This window comes from Carassius carassius, chromosome 46 (genome assembly GCF_963082965.1).
Source record: "Carassius carassius chromosome 46, fCarCar2.1, whole genome shotgun sequence".
NCBI lineage: Eukaryota > Metazoa > Chordata > Actinopteri > Cypriniformes > Cyprinidae > Carassius > Carassius carassius.
The window spans coordinates 23,849,343-23,868,355 of NC_081800.1; the positions used below are offsets into that span (position 1 = coordinate 23,849,343).

At 36.2% G+C, this 19,013-nt stretch overlaps 1 protein-coding gene across 2 annotated transcripts in view; it reads right to left on the minus strand.

Moving 5' to 3' along the window:
- Positions 1-4,133: 4,133 nt before the first annotated feature.
- nfatc2a (nuclear factor of activated T cells 2a) overlaps positions 4,134-19,013 on the minus strand; it is a 29,163-nt gene continuing 14,283 nt past the window's right edge. For both annotated transcript variants that reach the window (XM_059540257.1, XM_059540256.1), the window contains exons 6-10: positions 17,883-18,023; positions 11,711-11,766; positions 11,463-11,595; positions 10,531-11,259; positions 4,134-4,266 (exon numbers count right to left, since the gene is read on the minus strand). In XM_059540257.1, the coding sequence (XP_059396240.1) occupies positions 4,211-4,266; positions 10,531-11,259; positions 11,463-11,595; positions 11,711-11,766; positions 17,883-18,023 (1,115 nt within the window). In that variant the 3' untranslated portion in view covers positions 4,134-4,210. The remainder of the gene's footprint in view (positions 4,267-10,530; positions 11,260-11,462; positions 11,596-11,710; positions 11,767-17,882; positions 18,024-19,013) is intronic.

A 19,013-nucleotide genomic window follows, 5' to 3' on the forward strand; every position in this document is an offset into this window, starting at 1 on the left:
GGCTCTATTTATTTATTTTGCTCGAAGGTAGTGATGTCATACCGTGCCGCTTCCTGAACACTGGGTTCATTCACGCCATTCGCCCCAGTTAGGGCCCAAACAAGCTGTCGCCTAGCAACCAGGCAAATTCTACAAGAGGTTTATTTGTCTGAGAGGCAAAGAGCTGTGAAGTCACAAAGGGCCACATGGGCAGATGCCATCAAAGGCACAAAGTTGTGTGCATTTCTGCTCAGATTTAATGATCAAAATGTCAAGCAAGCATCTGCTGTATCAATGCAGCAGCGTTTAGAGCTGAGACTAACAATGATTAACTGAATTGATTCAGAGCAATTGGGAGACATAAAGTGAACAGGTGTTTCATAGAGGAGCATGTACAATGACAATCAATAGCACCATAAACACAGTACACTAAACTTATTAACTGATTTTTAAAAAGTCTGCAAGTCTCTGGATCACACTGCTTATAATTTTTCTGGCCAAAATATATATTGAAATATAAGCTAATATGTGAAGCTCAATTAAATGTCTTTTTGAAACTGAAAACATATTTAGTTTCAAACTCCATATGCCAAAATATAATTTAAATATGTATATTGATGTATATATGTTTAGTACATGTGTATGTGTGTGTGTATGTGTATTTTATATATATATAGATGGCACAATAATGCGTCGTTCATTTGCAGAATGCAATCTTCTAGAGGGCACATAACTCTGAAGTAATGAATTTAGGTAAAGGGGTGCAGAGCCAGTGGTGGTTTTGTAGGCAATGTCTAATGGTCCTTCATCCAATAAGAAATGTCAGTTAGACAAGCTGAGATGCGAGCAGCTATCGTTGGATCATCAGGATGGAAAGAGAGGTAGAGTTGAGTGTCAACAGCATAGCAGTGATATGAAAAGCCATGTTTCTTAATGACAGAACCTAGTGATGACATGTAGACAGAGAAGAGAAGTGGTCCAAGAACTGAGCCCTGAGGCATCCCAGTAGCTGTTGCGACTTAGACACTTCACCTTTCCAAGACACCTTGAAAGAACTATCTGAGAGATAAGACTCAAACCACTGGCGTGCAGTTCCTGAGATGCCATTTTCCAATACCGTATAATTAACAAAAAAAAAAAAAAAACCTTACAAAAGTAATAAACCAGGATCATACATTTGAAAAGGATTGGAATTGTCTTTACCTGCAGCATCCTACGAATTGTTATCTTGCAAGTGCAGGTGTTGAAATAAGCCTTAGTTCTTCAACACATTTCCAGGATTAGTTTGAGTGGATTGGGTGAATAATATCCACTTCGTTCACTGCTTATTTTGTTCTCAGCATTCTAAAGCTCCCGCAACTGTTTTACAGCATGCATTAATTAGTGCATTAATTAGAGTTAACTCAAAACCGCCCCAAAAGATTCAGTGCGTGAGTGAACTGTCAGAGCAATTCAGTCAGAGCGTCATGTTTTTTAATGAATCATGATCCGATTCAGACCGTTCTCCCATGTGACCGATTCATTGAGGGGGAAACTTAGTCCTTGCATCATTAAAGACGAGAGGAGTTTTTTTTTTTTTGATTACGATAGGCTTATCCAACTAAATGGAAGCAAGCTGATTACAGTCAGCCTTCTCTAGTTATTTTATTACTTAATACTTTTTTAGGTTAAGTGCCTGTTGTAAAAGTTTTATTTAGAGCGTTTGTATTTTGCTGTTTTTGTATATAGTTTTACAATAAAAGCCAGGTCTGGTTTAAAATATCCCATCCATTAGTTATCAATGTCAATCACTGCTATTTCGAGAGTGAATTCCGTTTAAGTCCCTTTAAATGTTTTTCTTCATTGAATATACAATTATTCATGTGGCAACGTCTAATTTATTTGATTTTATTCAACTCCAAAATATTAACCTATACATTATGTTACAGTGATCAAATTAAATTTAAGGGTTAGATGAAGTAGAAATAGCTCCCGAGATAATATTTGCAGGTTAGCACTTCTTTCTCGTGTAGACGTTAATACAATGTTTATTTTATTTTTATAATTTTTTCATTTCGCGGTTTCTCACCGCTCTGCGTGATCTTCTGAGACTTTAAATATGAATAAATTCTTTATTATTTGATTGTATGTTTTTTAGATAGACTTAATTTTAATATACAAAGACATATGGGGAAAGAAGAGTCTTGAAGACGAAAGAAGTCCCACAGTGAGTGAATGTGACATGTCTAATGAAGACTCAGAGAATCTCGTTAAAGCTTTCAGTTTTATTGCTCTCAGTTCTCAGCTAGGTTTATTTAAAAAACAAAAACAGTTTGAACATATTAGGTTAGACATGCTTAAGCCAAAACATGAATATAATCATGACAAGTCAATGAAATAAAAAATAGAATTGGTCTCCCTTTTGGAATTTTACCTTAATATATAAAAAAAAATGCAATTTGTCTTTATGCAGCAAAAGCTTTGGCAGTTCATTTCCTTGGTTATAAGATATATTAAATGTAAAGAGAACAACTGATTCAGTTCATATAAATATTCTCTTCCTATTTTGTCTATCTGATTCTAAAAATAACAAATTATTGAAACACTTTTGAAGCAATCTATTCACAATAAAAAGAAAAGGTTTACATTCTGAATATAGTTGTGTTATGCCCACTGTACTGTACATTGGCTCCATAGAAACATTAGCATTACTCTTTTTACAACTTATTCCAAAATAAATTTGAGATAATACAAATGAATTATTCATTTATAACTCTCTTAATTATTCAGCCAAAATTGTAAATACATAAATATATACTGCATTACTGCTTATTAATTTTTTTTTTTTTTTTAGTGGGCAGGATTGCTTTCAAAAATACTTTCAGAAAGAAGCCTTTGAACACAAGCTGATGCTTCTTAATGAATTAATTTGTTACTTCAATAAATTCTCATTTTGTCAGTTTGCATTCAGATGAGAAAACGAATGTGACTGTGTTAGAGACATGCAGACTGTATCTATGTACAGAAAGTGATTCCCATGAATGTGCTACATTTACACAAACATTACATACACAATACATATATATGCATATCATAAAAGCAAAGCAGTTAAAAAAAATCCTCCATGAGACAGATCTGTTATACATCTAACCTAAATTTTAACATGGGACACAAAACTTGAATATTTCAAGTGTTGTATATTCATAAGCAGAACAGATGGAACTGGTAAGGTCACGAGTACAAAAAATAAACAATAATAAAATATGATAACCACACAGTTTTAGTATGGCACAAAGATGTTTTCAGAACCTTAATGAAGTGCAGGGCAATATGGGCTCTGACTTGACACAAGGTACATGTATTTCCATTCCTTTTTGGTTCGCTTGTTCTGCGTTTTGGTAGAATGACAGCACTTTAGGAAAAGGCACTTTAGGAAAAGGCACAGCTGTTAAATTACATCACAAAGAAAAAAATATCACTTCATTGTTTTTGTTTTTTTGCTATATTAGCTCAGCATCTACATGATTAAAAACAAATATCATTTAGCTGAGAAACCTTAAATAATATATAATTCGCTGACAAGAAGTGCATACGCTGTTTTGAAGAGTTCCCTTCATGAACAGTGCATTTGCTTATAGTAATTAAAATATTAAGGCTTTTTTCCCCCATACATTTTGATTGATGTACACGTGGGTTAACCTAATAAAAAAAAGCTATTCTTAGACACATATGTCAATGGTGTTATGTATTCATCCACTTTCCATTCAGAAGTATGTGCAAACCTCTTGTTTTGGGGAATATTTTAGACAGTAATGGTTTATTCTCACAGATGATGAGGTTATTGCTTGAAATACACTAATCTGAGTGAGTTAATTGATGCGAGTCAAAAGGCTATGGAATAAAAGACCCACAAAAAGGAAAAATTTACTTAACTCCACCTGTCCAATCCAAACTGTTTATGAAGGCTTGAGTTTCTGACAACTTTGACATATGAGATCAACATTGGACGAGTTTTCAAAAATCAAATAATAGCAGGGAAATTCAATACCATTTGCACATCAACACGCTTCTGTTCCTGGAGCAGACTGAGATGGATGTTTGGTTAAACGTGGTCCATGATCCAGTTTTTGTCAGGGGCTTCACTGCAGCTGCTGCTGCTCTCACGTGTGCCGCTGAAGGAAGGGGAACGCTGATACACAGGAAATAGTGAACACACCAGGGGTCCTGCGTGCTTCCCAATCAGGGGTTTCCTCTATGTCTGACCCCTGCCAGGCACTCCTGTCAGATCCTTCCTTATAATCTCATTCACTACAGAAATTACAGAAAACAAGAACATGTTTCAAAACCAAAGGACAGAACATTTGTGAACTGCAAGTGAACTCCATAATGTATATTTAATATATATATGTGTGTGTGTGTGTGAGAGAGTGTGTGTGTGTGTGTGTGTGTGTGTGTGTGTGTGTGTGTGTGTGTGTGTGTGTGTGTGTGTGTGTGTGTGTGTGTGTGTGTGTGTGTGTGTGTGTGTGTGTGTGTGTGTGTGTGAGTGTGTGTGTGACCCTGGACCACAAAAAAAAAAAAAAAAACATTATATGGGTCAAAATTTTACATTTTTGATTTTTTTATTAATGTCAAAATCATTAGGATATTAAGTAAAGATCATGTTCCCTGAAGATATTTTTTGATTTCCTACCGTAAATATATCAAAACTTAATTTTTTATTAATAATATGCATTGCTATGAATTCATTTGGACAACTTCAAAGGCAATTTTCTCTATATTTCGATTTTTTTGCACCCTCAGATTCCAGATATTCAAATAATTGTATCTCGGCAAATATTGCCCGATCCTAATAAACCATACATCAATGGGAAGCTTATTTATTCAGCTTTCAAATGCTGTATAAATCAAAATTTTAACAAATTGACACTTAAGACTGGTTTTGTGGTCCAAGGTCAATATATATATATATATATATATATATATATATATGTGTGTGTGTGTGTGTGTGTGTGTGTGTGTGTGTGTGTGTGTGTGTGTTGGTCTTTACACACACACACACTCACACACACACACAAATTTTACTTTTACATGTTAAACTGCAGTGACACTGAATGGGCACTAGGTGGAAGGGAATCATCTGACAGAACAGGCTCAGTGAAGCCCTTGTATTGGCCATTACTTCCTGTTGTTACTCTTTTTACAGGGGGACATAAATGGAAACTTTTAGTGCCTCTTCATTCTGAGAATAGCAGCAGGGCGCGTGGGGTTGTCAACACAATCACAATAGCACCACACACCAACTCCAGTCTAGCCACAACTCAGACATGAACAAAGGTCACCAGTAAGATCAAATCACACGAATGTGGGAATACACCTCTAACAAGGTCTGAGTTAAGCATGGAACAAAATGATGACAAATTCATGGTACAATTGATGGTACGATTACATGGTAGACTAAGTTGAAGTTGGTACAATAAATGCATGGTACTGTCCAAAAGTATTACCATGGTATCATGTCCAAAAACGTTTAGCAGGTAAGTAATGGTATAAATAAAATAAGTTGGACAAGACACTTCGGGCTGGAAACCCAGAGCACAGCCAGGTCATCACTACCACAATGCCATGCTGTTTGTTAGAATGGATGTGCTGGAATAACAGGTGTATCATATAGATTCTCTTGAGCCATATGTTTCTGACTAAGTTATCGAGGGCCATTCTGAATATTTAGCATTAAATAAATGAAGCCCATTAAAGCAAGCTGCACTCTTTTATTAGCAATGAATAATGCAATATTACATAGTAACGAAAAAGCAACCAACAAGCTATAGTGCTCTGTATTTGAAGTGCAACACCACGTCAATGTAAAACAGTAAAAATGCACAAATGTATGCATAAGAAAAACATCACTAATTGGCCAACCAAGAAGCAAATAAACCATACTGAAAGATTTTGATAAAACAGCGTATGTTGTGGTAAAAGCTTGCGTTAGAGAAGGAACTTGATGTTCAACTGATTTCCCCATTTGAAGCTTTGATTGTGCAAGAATTACATGCCACAGATATAAAAGTCTAAACTGAAAATAAACAGATTTAAAATAGCATGAAATGTTTAAACCAGCTCAGATATGATAAATGCTTAGTAAATAGTAAATGCTTCATTAATTCATTAAATAGCCTTTTAAATTATAAATAAATAAATAAATAAATGTTGGAATACATAATACTAAAATGCATTATTCAGGAAATTTGTGATTACTGTGGTTAGGCTTAAATAAAACCGTTTTTCTTTTCAGTAGAATCTACAACAGCACAATCAAGAAAGTCTTGCGGTTTTATACAAACTAAGTATGGGAGCTCTACATGGATGAAATCTGTTTTTCCCTCCTAGACAAATGAAGAACAGATGAGGGAGGAATATACCAGTAGCAGCGGGATGCTGAGGTGCTTTATCAGCGAGTAAAAAAGAAAAAGAAAAACTAATACATGCCCCTGCAGTCATTGCAGACTGCAGATCCTACTATGTAACAGCTTAAAAAAAAACTCATCTGCAAGGAAGCTGGACTTTTTGACATGTAACAGTAGTAAGAAACTAGTTCTCGTCTGAATTTAATACATGTGATGCTTCCCTGAGCAAAACTTGCTGATGTGGCTTTTAGCACCTAGCAAGTTGCTAGGTGGTTTCGTAATGGACCAAAAGAAAAATCCCCAAAACAATCTAAAATCAGATCACTTAAAAACATAATAACACACATCTTCGAAATAAGCCCCATGATGAAGTATTCTTCCTGTCCATACATAGACAACCATGCAATGTAAAGGAAAGGGGGCTTATAGGGAAAGAAATGAAGGGTTGGCACACACTGATGGTTTAGAGCTGTAAAGGAAGTGTACAGACTGGGCGGTATAATAGGTGAGTGTCTGGCTGGAGAGACCTTAGCCAATCAGGAAGCTTGTTTACAAACCAATGGTGGAGAGTAAGACAGAGCATAGTAGATGACTCAGTCTCCACTATGTGAGTGCGCACGCATAAACTTAACTATACTTGGGGACAAAAACATGATAAGTTTTCTTTTAGGTGTAGGGTTAGGCTGTAGTCATTATTATTAGCTTTATATAAAACGACCTTTAGTCTTAAGGTACATCTTCCTGTGGACCTGAACTGTGTGTATGTGGATCAGGTTTTGCAAACACCTCAAAAAGTATAGTAAAACCTGGGATCCACAATATTGAGGGGACCAGTCAAAAGTCTCTATGATGAAAGTGGCTTAAAGTATATATAATATATTTGCTCAGTATTAAAGCAATAGAGGTCCACCAGTGGAAAATCCACCATGATAGAAAAACATATGACAACATAGAATGACAGGACATCCTATTTGACTTTAGGTATATATATGTGTATGGACCTTAGACTAAGTAGACACCAATTGTAGACGTACTGTACCTAGGTGTCATTTGTTTATATAATGCAACACTAACAATTTATCTTTCTGGGGATAAAAAAACAGCACCATCTCTAACTAAGGTCTATACAGTAGAGCAAGAAAAGGGCAAGTATGTTGAAAAGAGTGTAAAGACAGTAAACAGACATACAGCACATGATCTACAAGTTAGTGTGTGTGTGTGTTTGTGTGTGTGTGTGTGTGGTGGGTATCGGCTAGCACTAAGCGAATAATAAAGCCACAGTGTAGTAAAACAGCGTAAAAAGTAAAAAAAGTGTAGTAAAAAAGCGTAAAGAACAGGAAGAGTCTACACCGCAGGCCTGACTGTTTGCCCTCCAAAACAGACCAGTTTAGAAATAGCAAATCCAAAAGTTAAACTATCTAGATCTCCTACCCTTTCAACTCTGCTTTCTGTACCATGTTACACTCTGTAAACTACAGATGCTGCTTAATTCGAACACCACTTTCAAAGAACAAAGCTACATCTTATCAGGACACCATTTTTACAGCCAAAAATCCAAAGTCTTGGCGTATAAATGGTCCAAAACTGGATGCAAGTGATCTGAAACTAATGTGCATGGCTTACGTGCTCTATCTAAATTATTCCTGCTGCTCTCTCCAGCTGGAAGACCTTCAACTCTGATGCCTCGGGCTTTGGTTCCAGCCTGGGAAGTCTAAGTTGAGCCAGTTGAGCACTGGAAGATTGGCCAACATTGTACCCTAAAAACTCTAGGCCAGCTTGGCTGTTTATAACACTTGTTAAGGGCCAATGTGGAGATGAGCTAAAATCAAAGATGTACAGTCAAGGAAAACTAAAAAAAGACCAGTTTGGACTAATGTACATTTCAAGGTTGGTACTAGCCTAGGCTTGTACCAGCCTAGTTGGTCAAGCTGGTGGACCACCATCGCTAAAACTTTGCTGGCAAAGCTGTTTAAACAGTCTTGCTGGTTAAGGTTGTAAAGAAGTCATCTAGAATTAACACAAAAGATGTGCTCGCTTGCTATTGAGAAATGCAAAACATGCATGTTCATAATGAAATTAATGAAGGTACAATTTCTATACAGAAAGCCAACCACAGAAACCCTGATACCCCCTTCAAAAGCCACTATCTAAATTCTAAGTGAGATAGATGAATCTGCATGAGTCATATTACAAACGGTTGTGTGTGAAGGTCCTGGCAGACATCAAACAGTGAGATGTTAGTGGGTGGATCGCTACACCTTGACACCTCTGCAAGCAGAAACAAATGGGACTTTTTGTTGTCGTCATTCTTCCTGCTCTCGGTGACCTGGACTTTGTCTGAACTACAGGCATTACTTCTTCAAAGTAAAACTGGAGCCACAAAGCTTCTTCACTAGCTTAACCAACTAGTTTAGGGTGATTCATAATTAGGCCAACCAGCCTCATCATAAAGACCATGCTAAATCCACTAAGCTAAAGTGAAAGCTAAAGTTGCTCATGAGTAGAATGACAAAAACAGCTGCATCGCACCTTGAGAGATTCAGCAACTTTAGCGAATAACTGTGGCCAAACAGAACACGCTGCTTTTTTAAACTATTTTGGGTTGGAGTGGTAAAGTGGTAATTTCCTGGTCTCCAAAATTGTTGCAAGAGCACAGGATTCTGTGTGGCCACTGTTATTCCCTGAGATTTGTGTAAATCGCAGCAGTTTCTGTCTTGCTTTAAAGGGATTTAATGAGGGAATTCACTGGCACCATGATGTGTTTACCATAGTGGTATTAAACTCTACTACCAGAAATTCTTGTACATAAGGGGGGGGGGGGGGGGAATCTCATAGTAACTCTCTATTGACATGTCTACAGTTGCAGTGTTGCTGTTTACTCAGAGAAACCCTATTAGATGTATGCAGAAGAAACTCCATCTTTTGCTCCTGGTCTCATCCGCTTCAGTTTTTCCATCCAACATGGCCCTTTTCCTTTCCTGCGAACTTCCACCCATTACTATCTTGTTCAGATCAAGCTGTTTTCTGGATAAGTGCAGCGGCTGCAAACAGGAGTTCTATCCTCCAGATTGGCAAGAGTACGACTTGTGGAAAAAAAGCAAATCCTCTCGTGGGTTCCCCCCACAGTATTGGGGGATGCTGGGCCAAGGGGAAGCCCTGGCCAAGTATAACAAACAAAAAGGCTTTCCCCAGCTCTCCCAGGCAGCCTATTCCACTGTTTGACAAAGGGTTGCCATGGCACCTTTTTTTTTTTAATCATAACACTGTCAACATGTCCAAGCAGTTTTGGAGCTACTCAGTTTTCTTTTTCTTTTTTTATTTGAGAAGTCAAAAAAGCACCCATTTCTTTGTCAGATACAGCATGTAAGGAACCCCCTGCATGAGACGTAATGAACCACAAGTGAAACTCAGACCCCTCAAACTCCCAAATTGCCTTACAGAAGTGACACTGGAACCTTATGCCTTCCCTTGCCAGTTTTCTGCAACTTAGTGGTTTGGCCATTTTCAAAGTCATTATTATAACATGGCTTTGTTTTTTTGACACAACTGAAAAACAAAACAGAGTGTGTGGGTTCATTCCAGATAATTCATTCCTATTTTACTATTCCTGAGTAATGTAAAGTATATACAAAATAGATCTTTCATTCATTCCACTTCATTCAATACAAAGAATGTGAGTGGGAAGTCGTGGCCTAATGGTTAGAGAGTCGGACTCCCAATCGAAAGGTTGTGAGTTCGAGTCCCGGGCCGGCAGGAATTGTGGGTGGGGGGAGTGCATGTACAGTTCTCTCTCCACCTTCAATACCACGACTTAGGTGTCCTTGAGCAAGGCATCGAACCCACAACTGCTCCCCGGGCGCCGCAGCATAAATGGCTGCCCACTGCTCCGGGTGTGTGCTCACAGTGTGTGTGTGTGTTCACTGCTCTGTGTGTGTGCATTTCGGATGGGTTAAATGCAGAGCACAAATTCTGAGTATGGGTCACCATACTTGGCTGAATGTCACTTCACTTATTATTATCACTTATTATTGGGTTACTACAGTTTTACTATAATAAAACCATGGTTATTTTTCGTAAGGGTTCCCAATCACTATGCTTATTTTTACATAATTACGAGTTCCTCCTATCAACTATCAGAACAGCTACTGGTCAACCTGTAGCTACTCACCATCATCAAGGTAGGCCTGGTCCAAGTTCTCCTGCTTGACTGTGACTCGTCCAGGAACGCTGGTTCTCTGTTCTTCTGTCGAGGAACATCTCTGGGGCTCTGCTTGGACAGGTGGTGACCTGTCTTTGGCCACTCTCTGGAGGAAGGGCTGTTGTTGGATGACTGTTGGGTAATTCTGAGGGTGCTGAGGTGCCTGGGCTGGTTCTGGTGAACGATTTGCCCCTGTGGCTTGAGGACCATGCTGATTGTAGCCCTCACAATAAATGATGTGTTGATGTTCTGGAGGTGGTGGTGCAGGAGGATCTCCACCTCTGAGCAGGTGGTGGTTGGTGGGAGAGAACTGGATGATTGAGGGATGCTGATTGGAAGGATGCTGGCCAGCCAGATGAGAGGATTGGGCTGGGGAACCAGTGTGGACCAGAACTGATCGATGGGAGTCTGGAATCATAGTGGCTCCCGTCTGAGAGTAAATAGGACTGCTTGACAAGCTCTTTCCAGGACGGGAGTACATTATGGCTGGACTCTGCTGCTGAAATCGGTGGTCTGGAGGGGAGACACCCAGGCGGGTCTGCTGACAGGGGACGAGCCCAGGTACCAGACCACTGTCTGGGGGGATGACCCCGCGAGGGTTATAGTATGGCTGTGGAGACACCCCCAGCATTTGTGACATGGAATAACCCATCCGACCAGGTTCATATTCATCCACTGGCTCTTTCTTAATAGAGGGAACTAGAGAAGTAAAATAACTGTGAGAATAACTGTGATGGAGCATTCAAAGGGCACTTATCAATTCTGAACCTAAACTTAACATTAATATCATAGAGAGGGTAAATTATATGCAAACTGTGGTCATCACATATAAAAATCTTACAATTACAGTAAATAATTCCCCAACCACCTTAAAGGTACAGGAGCAGAAATAATCTGTGCACCTGGTAGAGGCATGTAGGTGAAATGCTGAGGTTGACTGCGCTTCCGTTTCCCATTTATTACGTAGAAGTTGACTTTGGCAGGATGGCAAATGGATGGGTCTCTATACGGAGGCACTTCAATGAACAGCATGCTCTGTGAATGAGAGAATTGTTTTATTTGCTGCATCTATACAGAGTGTACAAGAACATCATTAGATATAGACCTTCAGTAAGGACAGTTATTCATGTAATATAGGCAATGGACATACCGGCTGGCTTTTGTCTTTGTCAACTGTAGCTTCCAATTCCCAAATTTGCTGTCCATCTGGAAATAGAAAGACGAAAAAAAAAATGTTGATTAAATTAGCTTAAATTGGGTTGCTTAAGTTACGTTGAGATTAGCTATCTATCTACAGTATCTATCTATCTATCTATCTATCTATCTATCTATCATTTGTGAGACAAAACGTCTTGCATCACACATGTTTGGTGTCAAAGTTCCTCCCTCCCAGTTTGGGGAAATACAGGTTTGGCCAACCAGCTTTATGATTGCAACACTTTGACCTTTCTCATTGGCACACATTGCTTCTTCCCCTTGTTCTTAATGACTCAACTCTGTTTTGACAGGTAAAGAGGGTGATGAGTTGTGGTTCATCTGTCATATCCATAGATCATAGGGTTCTTACATAATTCATCGCCTACACACTGGTTCCCATACCATAGAGACTGCATGTGACACAAGTCAGTTACATTTCTTCCCATTTTTAACCGCAGTTTTACCCCACACCCACTTCTTGAGGCATCAATGTTGACCTCACAACACAACCTTTCTCATTAACTTTATGTATGACCAAATTGTCTGCACTGTGTGTCCCTAATAGCTCACATAGCATTTTGCCTTCCGTGTTTGAATTTATATACAAATCTAACATTTCTACCTATTTCTACCCAAAACCACTTCTTCAGACATCACTACTGACCTCATGACAGTCAAAAAACTCTCCATGCTCAGATTGGCAAAGTTTGCAAACAAAGGTCAGAGATCTCAGTATGAACAATGTGAATTGTGCATCCCTAATCTCAAGGATATTTTTCAAATAGGAATTACATAACGGTGCAGCTGTATTCGGTCTTCCATTTTTGAATTTATACACAAATCCAAAAACCACAGTAAAAGAAAGTAAAAAAATAAAATACATCTTTAAACCAGAACAGTAAAATAGCATTCCTACCAAATTAGTTACTAAACCAGGAAAGATTTTGCTCTATATAACAGCAGCATGTGGGAAACCCCTCGTTGGGCTGCAAATGAAAGACGTGTGGCTCAAATGAGTCAGCTCTAGTGAGGGGGATTCCACTTGCAGTGCCAGGACAACGTCTTTAAACTGCTTTATGATCAAACTGCTCCTTTTCACCCGCAACAGGTGATGAGTGCTTCTTCCTTGGCCATTCTGCTTGTTTGCAGTTTGTTCCAAAGCTCCTTGTTCAGGATCCCATGGGTTTGTTTTTTACTTTTTCATATAAGTAGCCATAGAAGATTTGTGAGTGAAAGCCCAGCTCGGCATACAAAGTGAAATCAGCAAGAGTCAGCAAAACTCCAGCCAAAGGCAGCTGTCTCCCATTTCAGAGGGATTTCACAGTCATAATGGTTCAGAATGCTCTGTCAAGATTAAAAACCCTCCACAACAAAAGCAATACTTCTTTCCATTATTTCAATAATTATTTCCTTTTTTTATCAAATGCAAAAGGCAATCACATACAATGGACTTCGACAAAACTCTTAAATATTAATATATGAACATCATTGTATTAGATAACAAAAAATCAAAGCAATCGGCATCTGAAAATAATTGCTTCAGGAGGAATATTTTTCATTTTATATATATATTTTTTATTCAAAAGCAGACAGACTTCTTTTAATGAAATATTCGGCTTGAAAAAAGTGTGCTTGTGCTACCTTTTTGATTTGACATTTTTTCATCTAATTCAATGACAGCTAATGCAAAGGTGAAGTGTGTCATTTCTGGGGCACTGGCATTGTAATACAAAAACTATATAACTAAAAAAAAAAATAATAATAATAATATATATATATATATATATATATATATATATATATATTTTTTTTTTTTTAAATATATATTTAATGCCATAATCAGCACAACCGCTATATCAACTGTAAAAATGAAACATATTATAATAAAATATTTCACAATAAAAATACTACAATATAATATGATAAATATATAAAATTAACTTCTTACAACATTACAAAACTATGAAAAATATTTCAATTTAATATTAAATAGAAATGAAAAAACTAATTTAAAATGATTCTATCATCATCATTTCTATAAATAAAAATAAAAATAAATATATTTTAATGCCATATCAGCACCAACCACTATATCAACAGCAAAAATTTAATATATTATGATAAAAATAATACAGTATGTTATTATAAATAAATAAAATTAACTTCTTACGTTACAAAAATATGTAAAATCTTTTAGTTTAATATTTAACAGAATTAAAAAAATCTAAAAAATACAAATAAATAAATACAAATATTAGTTTTTTAAATGCCATATCAGCACAAAACTGCTATGTCCGTAGCAAAAATAAAATATTATAGTAAAAATAATTCAGTATAATATTTACATAATAAATTTGTAAAATTGACTTTTTACAACATTACATAAATATGTAAAACCTTTTAGTTTAATATTTAGTAGAAATAAACAAAATTTAAATGAACTGTTGCCACCATGCTCATCTGGATCTTAATATAAGCACAGAGGGGATCTTGAATTATGTAATCATCTGCTCACCCTCCTGTCAATAAAACATATGACTTTTAATTGTTTAAATACTTTGTGAGCACAATGTATATTTAGAAAAAATAAAATTTGTTAGTTACGGAGATAGAGGGGCTAATGCATGAAAATCAACATCAAAAAGTTACCTAAAACAGTACTTGAGTAACGGCTCATTTCTGATAGACTAAACACATTGGCCTACACCTAACAGATCAATAAACAGAACTTTGCATCCTACCAAAACAAACAAAAAGCAGACGACACATTGCGTACATCCATAAAACAGAATGTAAACAGCAGTAGTGAAGCAAATGTGAACACAATGGAAAAAAAAGGCTGCAACGGGAATTCTGAAGGTTGAAGGAGCATTTTCTAATAACAATCACACAGATGTGACTGGATTTTATATGCAAGCAAAACTGTCGGGTGCCACCTGTCCAAGGCAAAAAGCAGGGTCAATAAGAGCAAGTAGTCATAGCACACACACACACACACACACACACAATCCATCTGCTGCGCTTAGCATGCATGAAAGAGCACAGTGTGTGGGAGAGCCATAACAATGACACCTGCAGGCAAAAGGCTCTACCACCAACACCACAACAACATCTAAACACACATCTGATACACTAAAACAGACTTCCTATAAGACTTTCTAGTCTTTAAGGACACTAAACTCTTCAAGATCTGATTCAAATAAATACAGAACGGCTTTTGAAACCCATTTTACTTCCATAATGTGATTTCCCAAACACTGTAGTGGAAATCACTGTAAAGACTGGGGAAAGAAAGAAAAAAAATATGTATAGAAACTAAATGGAAACTAATCAGAGGCAGAGTAAGATTATATTTACAACAATTATTCTGTCATTGATAGATATTCATGGATCAACAATAGGTTTCTTTGTAAACAGATGGGAAATGGTTAATATATGAACAGTTGGGATAAAGGAAAGACAACACAGATTTTTTTGCACAGTGCAAATTTGCATATTTAAATATTATGTTTAAACATGCAAATGATTTATCTAATCAAATATGTACTAATTTGCATAAATTGGCAAAACTGAAATCTGAAAACTGGTAAAAAAAAATTATTTCGTCTCATTTTGTAGACATATTTTGGATGTATGAGGATTTTGGATACCTCGATTTATAAATTTTCACCATGTTTTTAGGAATTAAGTGTATAAAATCAAGTGAATTATATGCTATGAAGAAATCCCTCCATAAAAACCTTTGGAATATAGATAAGAATAAGGGCCAGATTAACTAAACAGGGCAAATTATTATTCAAAATGTGAACATTTCTGTGGGTGATTTACTGACAATGTGCAAATTAAAGAACACAGACACAGACAGATAATTTCCATAATGATCCACACAATCTACCAAGAGCAGCACAAATTAACGTCAGCTTTAAGATATGCTTTTCTGGAGTGTTAAATAATTGGACAATTACCAATAATTTGACGAGGGCAAACGTTAGTGAATTGTGTTGCATTATTCATTTTAATACTATCACCCCATAAATTTTGCATCTGAAAGGGAAACTCCTACGAATGCATATTCAGTGAGGTCAGACACAAAAATAATTTTCAGGCCAAAAAGACGGTTTGCGCTGGTTGTAAGATGTAATTACTACTGAAGTGAAGGGGAAATAAAACAGCCTTTAATGATATGTATAGTAAAATAAATCAACAGATGCAAATAAACAAGTGCAATAAAATAAAGACTTAAAAGAGTATTTTGGATGTTTTGGTTCCACACATTATGACTAGTGCATGAAAAAATGTTTTTGCCTCTTTTGCCTTAGTCTTACCTTAACTTCGTAGAGATGTGGTATTTTATTTTATTTTTTAATGCACGGTCAAAAGATGATATGCTTCTTGCTATTGCCAATTCTAGAGAGCATTTAATTGGACAACACAAAATGTAAGATGCTCGTGTCTGCTAAAAGCTTATTTTGTCAACTTAGGAGTGCACTAGCATATTGAAGGCCCCAAAGCTTATAGATACCTAAAAACTCAAATTTTAAATGAATTAAATGCAACTTTAATGTAGACTTTAGGTATAAAATAACAATGAAAATACAAGAAAAACAGGTAAACGACAGTGAAATCGGACCCCGGTAAAAACTGACGTAGATCAGCCACTGCACTGTTTAAAGCTGACACTGTATTCAGATCAGAAATCTAAAACCTCATGCAAATGCGAGTGAAACCGATTAGAAAAGGTCACAATACAGATGAAAGCCTAATGGTCTTTTGCAGTCCACAATCATTCATAAAGTTCACCCATGGGTTTGAGAGCGTCTGCAATGACGTAGTTTTAGCAGCTGTTCAGTTTGAGTATTTATTCTGTTCGTTTCAGATAAAACGATGACTCATGAATATGGAAACAGAATGAGAAAACAGCCATTTCATGTTACACTTTTTGAGCACTGTGAATAATGTCTGATTAAATAAACCAGAGCTTTAAACTTTACACGTGTGTCACTGGACACAAAGGCGACACACTCTTCAGCAGAAGCCACCCGCACACTGAAACAACAACAGAGAGAGGACAATGAAGCTTTGCCTCTTATCTGCCAGATAATGCAAACTGTTGATGGGTAAACTGTCAGCGTGGTTGACTTCTCAGTGTGAGCCACAGAAAACAAACAAAACGCACAAAAACAGGTGCCGTAGAAAAGCAACAGTAGAAATGAAATATTATCTTATCTTATATATCAGTGCACTCCTAAACATTGACAAAATTCATTTTAGCAGGATAACACCAGTGTTATTTTAGTATATTTTTTTTCATTTCCATTTTCATTTTAGTAATTTTGTTGTTTGTCATTTTTTGTTGTTCAGCTGTAGTTATTCCAGTACTTAGCTTAAGCTAAATTAAAACGAGATATGTTGCTTTGCCAGCTAGCTGAAGTAAGCTTTTTCATTTGTTTAGTTAACGTTTATTTCATGTAACATAATTTTCTATGGTTTTAGTTTTTTATAGTTTTAGTTAACTATAATAACTCTGATAAACACTTAAAAATAAAAATATACAGTCTTTCTCTTCCAGAACAAAGTTTTTGCTCAATAAAATGTCCATCCGTGTTTCTTTTCTAACTCTTTTCTTTCTTTCCCAAGCATCTAATGGTTGCAATGAAGTTGATTGGAATTAAGTGGCTTCATCGCTTATGTCCGAACTACAAAGCATCAAGCATTGTTTCACTATGATGTAACTAAAGGCAATTAGTTAGCTTGTTTGTTTATTCTGTTTATTGGCTGATTTGATAATGCTTTCAGCTACAAAAAAAAAATTAAAAATAAAAATTAGTATGCCAGCAGTATGTCCTCCTGGGAAATTACTACATACTAACTTGCCAGAAGGACTTGAACAATAATTTAGCATATATAAAATTACTGAAATGACTCTTCCCCGCCTAGAAAAATCAAGTAACAAACCACATGCATTCAGGATGTCCAGCCCCAACTTCCTGTTTCAACACATATGTTGACACAGGAGGGACAGCTGCATTTCTTGGGGTGATTATATCTCAAAATCTGCACAGAAACACTAGGCACTAGGCAGTGTACTAGGCAGAAACTTTGAAAACCAATCTTAAAGCGCTTACCGTGAGTCTTCTCCGTGAAGATGACCTTTGAATCTGCGCTGAAGTTCTGACCGGTGAGAATCATCTGCTGGCCTCCGAGAACCGAACAGGCATCCATGTCCTGCTTTTCTACCATGGGCAGCTCGTGGGCAGATCTCTGGGCTACAGAGTCAAACAATGGATGAAGATGTTTGGATTCAATTAATATCACACGTTTTAACCCTAGTAAGAATATGGCCCATGAATCGCAAAGTTTCTGAGACCACCTATTGATACCCAAAAAGACACTTAACCTCATGTTTATAAGATTAATCTAAAAACTGAACACATAAATGTATAAAATGTATTATTGGTAGTATTAAATAATATAATAATATATTATATACATTTATATGTTTATTAAAAAAACACACACACATATATATATACATATATATATATATATATATATATATATATATATATATATATACACACAATTTTATTCTATAATAAAATAACAAATTTGCACATATATGCACACACATTAAAAAAAAAAAAAAAATTATATATATATATATATATATATACACACACACACACACAAATACACACACAGAAAAATATTTACATATAATATTAAATATTCAAATAATATAATATAATTATATGATTCTAAATATTAGATTTAATTAAAATATTACTATACAATTCAAATATAATTGACAAAATTATATAAATGCTGTTATTGTTGCTTGGGATGGGTTGCTTACTAAATGATACAAGCAATAACAATAACAATCTTAAACTATGAATTTAGTATTCTACTCATACAACAGATTAGGAAGCAAACATATTTTAGCTCAGGGAATTAATTTAGAATTATTTGCTTTGGAATTAAGAGGTTTAATGAGAAGAATTCAATGAAATGTATTTTCTTCAGCCAAATGAACATTGTGTCATGTAAACAAGCAGACAGAATGATCCGGCTTATTAAACACCGTTTATTTACTTAAGGCTGAAGGAGTATTAAATCCTGTTTCACGTGGTGATAAAGTTTGTTGTTACTGTATGTTAAGGACATGCACTGGTGAAACTTATCTGTAATTTAATATTCGCTTCAGCTGCTGTGATTAAGACAAATACGAGTGACCTTTGGACAGATGTGTGACG